A 12,258-nucleotide genomic window follows, 5' to 3' on the forward strand; every position below is an offset into this window, starting at 1 on the left:
GGTTCTGTTTTTTGGGGTATCCATTTTGGGATACCATGGACCTGGTTTTCAGAGGTGCTGAGCACCTGCAGCTCCCACTGACTCATTATAAGCTATTGTTTTCAGTGCTTCTGAAAATCAGCCCCAAAAGGTCTCAGAGTAGGCAGTTGCACAGTGAGGCATCAGATTCAGAGACTACTTTTGAAAATGTTGACCATAGTCTTTCTGTGCTTCACTTCCCCCTCCATCAAATGGGATAAATGTTCCCCTACTTCACACAGACTTTCTGATAAATGGGCTTTTTCTTACATGCATTTAATGCATGAAAGGAATTCAGAAAAGCCTCCAAACAAATAAATACAGTGGTCCTGTTAAAGTCAATGGGACTGACAGTGGTATAAGTAAGTTATGCTCAGTAAGTATTATCAGGCCCTAAAGTGCAGGGATGCCTGATAATAAAGATGAGGTACTCTTAGAGATTGCAGTGTCAAAAGAAGAGACGCAACTTGGTAAGTTAAAAAGCAGTAAGTCACCTGGTCCAGATGGTCAACCAAAGAGTTCTGAAGACACTCAAGTATGAAGTGACTGAGGTGCTAACAAAAATGTGCAACCTCTCATTAAAACACCCACTGTTCAAAGAAATGGAGGGCAGCAAATGTTGTACCTATGTTTAAAAAAGGCTTTGGGGTGATTGAGGAAATTTTAGGCCAGTAAACCTTACATCAGAACGTGGCAAATGGTTAAAACCATATTTAAAAACAGAATACAAAAAATCTGGAAGATCATGATATGATAGGGTCTAACCAGCATGGTTTCCTCAAAGAAAAATTGTGTCTCACTATTCTCTTGGAATTCTTTGAACATGTCAATAAAATAGTGGATAAAGGAGAACCAGTTGACAAGGCCTCACAAAAGAGGCTTTTAAAGAAGCTAAGTCATCATGGGGTGAAAGGCAAAGTATTTTCATTGATCAAAAACTGGCTAGGAGACAGAAAACAAAGAATAAGATTAAATTGCAATTTTCACCATGGCAAAAAGTTGACAGTGGGGGTCCTCAAGATTCAGACCATGTCCTATGTCATTGGTTTTCTTTTTTTAATTATATGGAAAGAGGGGGGAGGTCAGTAGTGAAGTAGAAAAGTTTACCTATGGCACAAAGTTATTTAGGTTACTGAGGACCATCGAGGGTATGAGGAACTTTAGAGAAACCTAAACAAGATAGGTGAATGGGCAACAAGATGGCAAATGACATTCAAGTTGATAAATGCAAAAAATGTACATGGAAGGGGACAAATGAACTCATAGATCTTGTAGGGTTCAAAATTAATGGTATAAAGAAAGGGATCTGGGTATCATAGTAGACAATTCAATGAAGACCTTTGCTCAGGGTGTAACTGAAGTCAAAAAACAAGCTAGAAGTTAGGCTGTATAACGAATGGGATGGTGAATAATAAAGAGAATATTAAAATGCCTTTATATAAATCAGTACCATAGCCTTGTGGATAATGTGTGTAGTTCTGGTCACCCCATCTCTAAAAGGATACTACTGAACTAAAGGGGGGTCAAGAAGAGCAATGAAGAAGATCACGGCCTTGGAAAAACTTTCATATGAAGAGAGATTGAAAAGTTTGGGATTGTTCACTTTAAGAAGGAGATGAATAAACGGGGATATGATATAAGTATGTAAAATAGTTACTGGTCAAGAGAAGGGAGATAGAGCCACTTCTGTTTTCCCTGTCTCAAAACAAGACAACAAGTAGACATTTAATTAAATTAAAAGGTGGAAAATACCAACTTGATAAAGGAAAAAAAATTTTTCCCACAATGCCACAGAAAGCTACTGAGGCCAAGAACGTAGCAAGACTGGAAAAGGGATTGGACATTTATATGGTTACCAAGAATATACAGTGTTATAATTAACACTGACAAAAGCTTTGCTGAAGGGATATTAAACCTTATGCTTCAAGGCTTAAACCAATCTCTAATATGAGGGGCAGATTACCCCACATCTGTTTCTTGTGTACACATTGCTTTGAAGCATCTGGTGCTGGCCACTTCACTGAACTAGATGGATGTTGAGTCTGCTCCAGTCTGCAATTCTTGTGTTTCTATTTTCCTAAATATGCTGTGCAAATAGTGTGGTTCTGAGGGACCCCATATCTCTTCAACTTACATGTTAAATGAAACAAGGAGAGAAAGGAGACCCGTAGTACTCAAACAGTTTATTAACATTGAATGTTAATTTGCCTTCCTTTTCTTCCCACATGGCAAGTTTGTCATCCCATTTGAGAAAAGTTTCTTTTAACAATCAATCTCTGGCTCTTGGATGCTTAACAGAGTTGCAAAGTTAATTATCAGAGGGGTAGCCGTGTTAGTCTGTATCCACAAAAACAAGAAGGGGTCCGGTTGCACCTTAAAGACTAACAGATTTATTTGTACATAAGCCATAAAAAACCCATTTACATCTGAAGAAGTGATTTTTACCCATGAAAGCTTATGCCCAAATAAATCTTAGTCTTTAAGATGCCACCGGACTCCTCATGGTTTTTAAAATTAATTATCTAATTTATAGCTTCTTAGCTGGATAGGTTAGAAAGTTAAGAGGTGTGTCTGTTAGATATTAACCTTTTGGTTTGGTTATTTGTTTCTATAGGCAGTTGGAGCAGGACTGAGTTATCATGGTGTAGTTTTCTCTTCAGGGGTTGCATGTATGTACAGTATTTTCCATTTGACAGGATTTTTGCGATAGAAGGAAATTTAGATGTTCTGCACATCACTTCTACTTTGAAAAGCTATGAGTCTATGTTAAGTAAAGAGGCTCTTTAAAAGAAAAAAATCTAACACCAAGGGCTTTCAGTATTATATTCCTGGTATACAGAATTTAGGTGGCACATTTATGATGTGTCTTCTGTTTAACGGCTGGATTGAATAAATTGTTTCACGTGAAATATTGGAGTGTTCTGCATTCTCGAATCAAGGCTAGAAGCAGCTCAATGACTGAAGGAGTGTCAACATGTTGTTCAATTTTACTGAGTGGTTCTTTTCATTGATCTTCAGCTTTATTGTTTACAATTAAATCCATTTCAATGCAGAAGATAAACATTTTAACAGGCAATAGCAAGGTCTTTTGTACCAAATGACATTTTCTCTCTTTGAGAATTAAGTACAAATGGCGTCACAAGGCTTGCTGTTCACTTGTACCAAATACTTGCATAATACAGACTAATTGGTGTCAGCAGATGACAGAGCTGCAAGTAACCATATTTTCTAATATGTTTTTAATTTGCATAATCAATAATTTTATTGCTGTCTTTGGGATTCAGGATGAAAGATGGTTATGTGCTGAAAATGAAAAATTCTGTTTAAGGTGTACTTTATCCAGTACAATTGATGAGTGACTCTGAGGCCGTTGTTCTGTATGATAGGTGAGATATCTAATAAGATCTCCTAAATAACTGTTGCAACATAGAATCATAGAATATCAGGGTTGGAAGGGACCTCAGGAGGTCATCTAGTCCAACCCCCTGCTCAAACATATACCCCTATATCTCAAGGCTGATCCTCAAATGGTGTAAATTGTTACAGCTAGACAGAATAGAGCAATTTATACCAGTGATGACAATTTATACCAACTGAGGATCTGTCTTCTCTAAAGCTGGGTGAATACTTAATTTTTTTTAGTTTGCAGGCAGTTCCAGAAAAAAAAACAGGTCAATCTGAAGCCAAACATTTTTGGCAAATTGAAAAATTCTGCACAAAAGAAATTGCTTTGGGTCAAACAAAATGTTTTATTTTCTATCTGGGCATTTTTAAAAAGGAAGCAAAAGAAACTGCCAGAGGTGGAGGAGAGGCCACTGCTGCCTTTTACACCTTTAGCCCAGTGGATTCACATGATAAGTAGGAGACCTGGTTTCAGTCCCCACCTCTCTGTGATGCAGAGCAGGGATTTGAATGTGAGTTTCCCATCTTGCCAGTAAGCGCCTCTATCCACCGGGCTATGGGATATTCTGAGGGAGGTATTGCTCAATCTCTTCTGTTAAAGCTGTTCCATTGTGTATGGATAATTAAACAGTCTTTGGAACATGGACTTGAACTTGGGTCTCCAACCTCCCAGGTGAGTCCCCCTGACCTCCAGGTTATAGAGTCCTTCTCACTCTCTTGCCCAATGAATATTGGAGTATTTTTTACAAAATGAAACAGCTTCAACAGGAGAAACGGAGACACACCCAACCCTGACCCTCCTCTAGCCGCCAGGCCATAGCACTCTCCTGTATATGGGAGACCCAAGCTGAAATCTCTTCTCCACATCAGACAGAGGGGGATTGAACCCAGGTTTCTCACAGCCCAGGTGAGTGCCCTTATTAAAAGACGAAGGAAGGCAGCTCCACCTCCATCTCATCTGGCTGTTTCATGAATGGCATCTAAGGCCTTTGCAAATGCAGGCCAAAAAAAAAAAAAAAGTTTTTGTCTGAAACTAATCTGCGAATTCATGCCAAATCTGTGAATCGTTTTGAGTCAGCCGAAACTGCAATTTTCTGCAAATAAACTATCCATGTGAAAAAAAATTCATCTAGCTCTAGTCCTCTCACCTATGTCAAAGCTGAAGGAAAATAGAACAATAAAAAACAACAGAATGAGTTTTATATTTTCAAGTGACCAGCTCCTTATCCTGTATTAGAAGATTTGACAGTAATACGCCTGTGATGCCGAAGAGAATAGCTTATACTGTCAGAGAAATAAAAGAAAATGAATATTAATTCAAAATAGAAAAATGTAATGGACATGTGAGTGAAGTTGCCTTGGGAGGCATATTACAGATACACACATGAAAACACAAGTGTGTATATTTTTATGTCTTTATAATATCATAAACTCATAAATACAGAGTATTGGTATTTCACATGCAGCTCTGTGTTTGTATTACAAGTCTTCACAAAGTCTTCATTTCTCTAGGGGTGTTGAGCTGATAGAGTGGTAATCATGTTCTAACAGCCAGGCCTATTTCTCTGATGTTATTGAGCTGACAGAGTAGTAATCTTGCAGACACAGCAAACTTATTTGGTAACTTCATTTGGATTAATTTGGGATCTGTGTCCTGTACCTTGAGAAATCCCAATATTCTCTGCTTCAAGTGAAAGGTGGTGAAATTAGAGAAATGGAAGTACAGTGTGAGAGATAATCAGATGCAGATTCCATATGCACGCCATTTGACTGTAACCTTAGCAAATTATTTTTTCCAATACTCAAAGAATTATCAGCACTTCCTTTTATTATTCTTTTGATAAAACTCTCATAGCTGATTGGCACAACATCACTATAATAGTGAAAGGAAATCCTATATCACCATATCAGTGACATAATTATTATTTTTCTAATTACTGATTCAGCAAACTGACTTTTCCCAAAACTGTATATTGAGGGTGCTCTTAAAAAAATAAAAATTCGGACACACACCTGATTCTTTAATTTGCTTGGATGGAAAGAAACTCCTGTGTGGTCTAAAGAAGAAAAGAAAGCTGTGTATTGGGTGACCAATATCATGAAGAAATAAAGGGCTCTCACCTTCCAGTTTCTAGTGGCTAGTGAATTAAATATTCAGAAATAATGATATGTGTAAAAAGTCTTAGAAGATTAAGGGAAAACTTGTGTCTACAACCTTGAAATGTTGCTGCAGAAGATTTAAAATTCTCCATAAAAATCATAAAATAGATAGCATTGCTGTGGGATTTTAACTCTCTAAATAGGATACCGTGTACTACAGTGTTCTTGCTGGACTATATACATTAATTATTGGTTGTGCAAAAATACATTTATTAGGAACATTGACACAAGAAAAACTCCTGGACTTTTGATACCATTTTGTGATGTAGTATAGATGTAATGATTTGAGAGAGAGAGCAGGTTGAACATTTGACATCTCCCAAATAAAATAAATTGGGAACAACTAAACATTACATCTTCTAAGCTGTTAACTAATGCACATGGGAATGGTACTTAAGGGGCTGAACAGTGAAGATATACATATAAATGTGGAAAAAATACACACGGGACACCATGACTCATAATGTCTCTTTTCTCCAGGGGAGGAGTAGGTATTGTGAAAAGAATTTCACTTCACAGCAGAGGGCTGTGCTGAATAAATTTTGTGCACCCAAGAGACACTAAACATATCAGACAAGAAGGTTAAATGAAGGGCTCTGAGAGAAAGATATTTCCCCTGGAATTGACAGTGTCACCTCTGATGTGTTTTCAGACCACCACTATATTCACCTAGTAGGCAGTTTCTAATGATAAAACAAATCCTTCAAAGCCATAATTGGCATGCCTTCTCACTAAAACGCAACCTAATAACTTAGCCCTTTGGGGACTGGGGGCATGTACCATGGCATCCTAAGCAGTCTGTTGCTTATTTTTTTTTCTCTTTCCACGTTCGGGACCTGTCTTAACAAACGTGATGATCTGACTCTGTTTAACTTTTAACAGTGTTTGATCAAACAAACTGATCCAAAGAATTAATGCAAACTGAGTTTCAGTTATTGATAACCTACAATTTAATTGCAGTGAGCTACTCCTTGGGCACTCGTCACAGTCATTACTTTTTATTCTTATAGAGTCCCAGGGCTGCTGTATTTTTCTGATCCAGATTCCTTGGATCTCCTATTACAAATTGCAAAGTGCCCTGTTGGTCAATTCCAGGGACGACAACAGTTTAAATGCATCAGTATCAACCTGCTCAGGTCATAGTTCCCCCTGAGACGACGGCTTTCTCCATTTCCTATCTGTACAGTTTCCAGTACCTTCCTAGCATACTCCACTGCCACACTGCTGAGCTAGCAAATTGTTCAGTACCACTGAGGTACAGATTCCTTCCTGAGACACATTTGTCTATGGTCTCTTTATTAAATTAACGACGGATGATATCATTATGATTTACATTATAAGGGCCACTCCAATAGGGCAGCACTAGAGGGAAAGGTCATTGCTTCTTCACCCAAGCTTTCTGAACATCTGCACAAAAAGGAGCCATAGCTGAGTTTGACTTTGCTGATAGGCATGAGGAAAGCGAGGCAGGGTCTTTCTGGGTTGGAGGGAGCTCTTTTCACTTGCTGAACAAGTAAAGCAAGGAATGCCTCTTTCCAAACTCCCTCAGAGCCAGAAATAATAAGCAAAATTCTGTAGGCACAGTTGCTGCTCCATTCTGCTTCCCTCTGTTCCACAGCAAAGGCCCCAAGAGACATACATTTGAGCCCACAGAGTATGAACACATCAACAGTCTCACCTCCACCATCCCAATCCGTTCAAAAACCACGAATCAGGTCCCCAAAATCATGGGATTGGCTAAAAAAAATCATGAGATTTAAGAAAAGAAATAAATTCATGTTGGGGCTTTTTAAAATTGTCTTCTGGTTTCTGAGCCTTTAGGACTCACTCGCTTCACGATTTCAGACTTTTCTCCCTAACCATGAAAGCTAGAAACATACTCTGTTGGTTTTAATGGAAGGTGAGATTCTCTTGCAATCTCATGAAACCAACAGCTGGGGCTTTATAAAAATTAAAAACCCATAAAACAAATATGGAATCACAAGAAAATTGAGATTGTTTGCAATAGTGGACTTTATGCATAGCTTGTTTTCCGTTATTTTTATTTGCATCCATTATTCAAGAATTTAGAAACGTAGCTGTGAACAATTCTCCTTTGATATATAACATTTTATCATTTATTTATTCGGTAGTATTTGTCCCACCTAAAAACTGGCAGAAGGGTAAGGAAATTGTTTCCTCACAAGGAAGTATCTAGAACCTTGAGTACACGTTGAACGGTATATTCATCCTGAGCCCTGGGGGCTTTTCAATAGTTTTTCCTAAATTTCTTTTTCCCCAGCATTGGTGGTTGTCAAAGACATAGCAGGCCCAACTGCTAAGCCCCAGGTGCCTGCAATGAGAGCTGCGGGTGCTCAGCATTTCTGAAAATCAAGCTCCCGGTGTGCAATTGCAATCATTTTCCTTTAGAATCTCCCTCCAGTAATACTCCCTCCTACCTTTTTATAACACTTGGATTAAATACACCTCCTTAAGGGTATTTCAGGTGGGAGATTGTTGCTGAGAATTGATGAGCGTAGTCGCCACTGTATTCAATGTATAATAATAAGTCACTGATATTAACGGAGCGTGCCAATTTAAAAAAATCACATTGTGGTCTCTTGTCTTCTGTAGCTATTCTTCTGACAAGTAACTCCTAAATAACTCACTGAAAGAGGTCACAGGCAAAAATCTTTTTCATTTCCCCCACTGTTTGATAGCACTCTGTGAATAGTTGGTTTCATTTTTTTTCTCCTGTATAATCAGTTAGGCCAGGATCCTGCAACTACTTCTGCACGGGTTTAATTTTATGCATAAGCAGTGTTGCCAACTCTCACAAATGTATCCTGAATTTTTCCTAAACTGCATCTCTTGGAGTCATGGGATTATATGAATTTCTCAGCTTCATTAAAAAAAAAAAAAAAAAAAGTTTCCAGCCATCATGGCTGCAGAGAGAAGCTTGAAAATACGAACCTCGAATGTTTAAAAAGAAGGCATATAAACCCCAGCAAAAATGTATTATTAAAAATAATGATTTTCTTTAAGCCAGTTTAATGATTTTGGGGGGCCTGACTCGTGATTTTTGAACTCTTGGGCTTAGCAATATGAGTAGCCCTATTAAATTCAATGAGTCTACTCATGTGTAGATCTAAACATGTGCATAAGCGTTTGCTGGATCAGGGATGTGGTCAGTTTCTGCTGTTTATTATTTGTATCTTCATAGCGCCAAGGAGCCCGCGTCATGGACCAGCATCCCATTGTGCTAGATACTGTGCAGATCTTTTCTGAAATAAAGGTGGCAGGGGGAAGATATATATACACAGATTTATTAATGGTAAAAAGTGATTGTAAAACCAGCAATATGAGGGGCAGGTGTACTACAGGAAATTACTTTCAACTCATTTTTGGAAGTTGACTACATTTCAAGTTGATGTTATCCCTATAAAAGCCTACTATGACAAAACACTGAAACTGCCTAGAATGTAAGCGTTGCAATGGGTTCACTTGGTTTTTCCTCACTTCTTTGCACACGTAGCCATTTTGTGTTTCTTTCTCTCGGCGTTGCAGGTAAAGAATCAGGTGTCAGCACGCTAGCTGAAAATGACAACCAAGATGCTAGGGGGCCGGCTGTCCCGAAAATATCAGGCTTAGAAAGGAGTCAAGAGAAGAGCCAGGACAGCAATAAAGAACCAATACTCGAGCCTGTGGTGCCTAAAGACGCTTGTCCTCAGGTTTCTCAGCCTTTGGCCCAACATCTTTTGGAGCCACGGCCTGAAGCGCCTTCCCCAAGCCCTGCACTGGTTCAGCGAACAGAGGCTCCTGCCCAGCCGCCACAGTCTCAAGCCTCTCAGCGGCTGCAAGGCACAGAAGAAGCCCAGCGTCCGCCCGCAACTCAGCCTCAAGTACAACGTCCGCCCAGGCCACAGTCCCCTCTGCAGTCTGTCCATCAAAACCTGCCGCTGGTGCAGCCTCACCCTTCCTCACAGAGTCTCTCTCAGCCTTTGTCAGCGTATAACAGCAGCAGCTTAAGCCTCAACAGTTTAAGGTAGGTAAACTGTTCTACACTATTGTACACAATAAAGGAAAGCCTGTTAAAACGTGACGAAGATGCCCAAGTTGTTAGCTGAATATGCACATAGGAGGACATGCTTTTCAGGGCTTGTCTGCCCGAGACACTTAGGAAAGGTCAGAGGAATTAACTAAAGGTCCATAGTTCAAGTACATTAAATCCCTGTGTGGATATTTATTCAGAAGTAAAGTGGCCTTAGTTTGCTTTAGCTCAGCAGCTCTCAAACTTCATTGCACCACAACCCCCTTCTGAGAACAAAAATGATTACCCAGATCCAGGACGGGAGACCAAAGCTTGAGTCCCGCCAGCCAGGGCTGAAGCTCTTGGGCGTTGGTCTCAGCCCCGGGGCAGTGGGGCTCGGACGTCAGCTTCAAGTCTGGGCCCAGCGAGTCTAACGCCAGCCCTGGCGACCCTATTAAAATGGGGTCGTGACCCATTTTGGTTTGAGAACGACTGTTAGCTTAATCTCCTTTGCTGCATTGGGGTGAAGACCTTATAACAAAGGAGGAGCTGCTACACTGGCCCTGTATATCTGTCTTATGTTCTTGTAAGACCCCAATTACTGTAGTTTCTGAGCACCTCACAGTCTTTACTGTACTTATCCTCACAACACCCCTGTGAGGTATTATCCATTTTTACAGCTGGGGAACTGAGGCACTGCGAGGCTAAGTGATTTGTCCAGGTCACGCAGGAAATTTGTGGTGGAGCAGCGACGTGACCCTAGGTCTCCCCAGTTCTCAGTTAGTGCCCTAACTGGATCCTCCTCCATCTATCCAAGCTGGGATTCCCCTACACTGGAGACAGCTAAACCAGTTTTTTTGGCTGCTCTGTGCTTTGAGTTGGGGGTTGGAATCGGACCCACAACTGCTCAAGCTCTTGAGTTACTTTAAGCCAAAATCAGGCCTGTTTTCCTCCAGAGTCTCATGCAGCAGAAGCGTGAATGATGATTACATGAAATAGTGAAAAGTAAACCACAAGCATTAGCTATTTTAAGTCATTAAAAAAGTCTTGTACTATGTTATACTGGGGAAAACTGCAACCAGTACGTACGCATATTTATTGCTGTGTAATCTACCTTGATCTTTATATTGTGGGAGCAGAGAGGGAGTCATTTATTATACAATAATCAGGTAGACGTCACAATTTTCTCCAGCCCGTCTCTCATCGTCTACGATCTTTCATTTTATTTAGTGATAATTGTTTTTTTTAGTGTAAAGATCACTAATTTGAGCTTCAGTTACCTGAAACAACGGTTCAGAAGCATTCGTGCAGAAAGGAATTGACAATGAAGTAATAAATGTACACAGTTGATTGTTCCTTTGTGTGCCATTCATGCGTTGTTCGAGGCTGATACCGTTTAACTTTGGAACTCAGCCTCTTGCAACCTCCATTTCTCTGGCTAGAGAGTAGATTGGAAATAAAAGGGAATTTCAAAGTTACCGTTTGTTTAGCATGTTCCAAAAGTAACTTCTGGTGTGTGTGCGGGGAGGGGTGCGGGGCGTGATGAGGCTTTTCTTCTTTTCATGCATTGCTTAATTATTCCCCCCGAACTCTTTTCGTTAACAGCAGCAGCAGAAGCAGTACTCCGGCCAAGACTCAGGCCCCTCCTCCGCACATCTCCCACCACCCCTCCGCTTCACCATTTCCCCTCTCTTTACCCAGCCACAGTCCATTGCACACCTTCACGCCCACCCTCCAACCTCCTGCTCACCCGCATCACCCCAATATGTTTGCCCCTCCTACGGCTTTGCCTCCTCCACCTCCATTGACTTCAGGGACACTGCAGGTTGCAGGACATCCAGCTGGTAGTACTTACTCAGGTAAGAGTTGGATGTGTCATGGAAAAAAAAAACATTTTTGTGGTACGACATGCAAAACTAGCTCGTGGTTTTAAGTCAAATTATTTATTTTGACCAATAGAACAAGGGCTGGCTGTTTGACAGAGGATGTACCCACCACTGACATGCTCAGGACTTTGTTAAAAATGCAAACTATCAGTTCAGCCTGTCCCAGTGATATTCCTTCCACCCTGGGAAAGAATATTTCTGGGAGGCTAAATTTTGGATGTTTCTTTTTTTCTCTCCATGGTAAAATCATGTTAGAGTGCATATGCACCAGCTCCCATTACATGAACCCTCTGGGCATCTTGTCTTTGCTGCAGAGTTAACTTGAGTTATCTACACTTGAATTACTCCACTCGAGTTAGCCTAGAGTGGGAGCAGCCACACTTCTATATAATACTTGAAGTGCTGTGTCCAAACTGGTGCTGTACTCACTCGAGTGTGGCACTAAGACTTCTGGGGATGGATGCCATGATTCTTAGCACTGTGGTAAGCGGAGCCACTCCATCAGTCCCTTCTCTGTGAAATATTGGGAGAACTTCTCTCCTTCCTGCAGACACGGGAGGAATTCTGGGAAGGCACTGGAGGACCAGGGGTGGCTCTAACCATTTTGCCGCCCCAAGCACGGCGGCACGCCGCAGGGGGTGCTCTGCCGGTCGCCGGGAGGGCGGCTCTGGTGGACCTCCCGCAGACGTGCCTGCGGGAGGTCCACCGGAGCCGCGGGACCAGCAGACCCTCTGCAGGCACGCCTGCGGGAGGTCTGCCGGAGCCGCCTGCCGCCCTCCCAGC

General features: G+C 41.0%; 1 protein-coding gene across 16 annotated transcripts in view; it reads left to right on the forward strand.

Moving 5' to 3' along the window:
• AUTS2 (activator of transcription and developmental regulator AUTS2) overlaps positions 1-12,258 on the forward strand; it is a 1,174,081-nt gene that overhangs the window by 1,134,149 nt on the left and 27,674 nt on the right. For all 16 annotated transcript variants that reach the window (XM_039507742.1, XM_039507744.1, XM_039507745.1 and 13 more), the window contains 2 exons: positions 9,127-9,604; positions 11,195-11,448. In XM_039507742.1, coding sequence (XP_039363676.1) covers positions 9,127-9,604; positions 11,195-11,448 — 732 coding nt within the window. The remainder of the gene's footprint in view (positions 1-9,126; positions 9,605-11,194; positions 11,449-12,258) is intronic.

This window comes from Mauremys reevesii, linkage group 20, assembly GCF_016161935.1.
Source record: "Mauremys reevesii isolate NIE-2019 linkage group 20, ASM1616193v1, whole genome shotgun sequence".
Taxonomy (NCBI): Eukaryota; Metazoa; Chordata; order Testudines; family Geoemydidae; genus Mauremys; species Mauremys reevesii.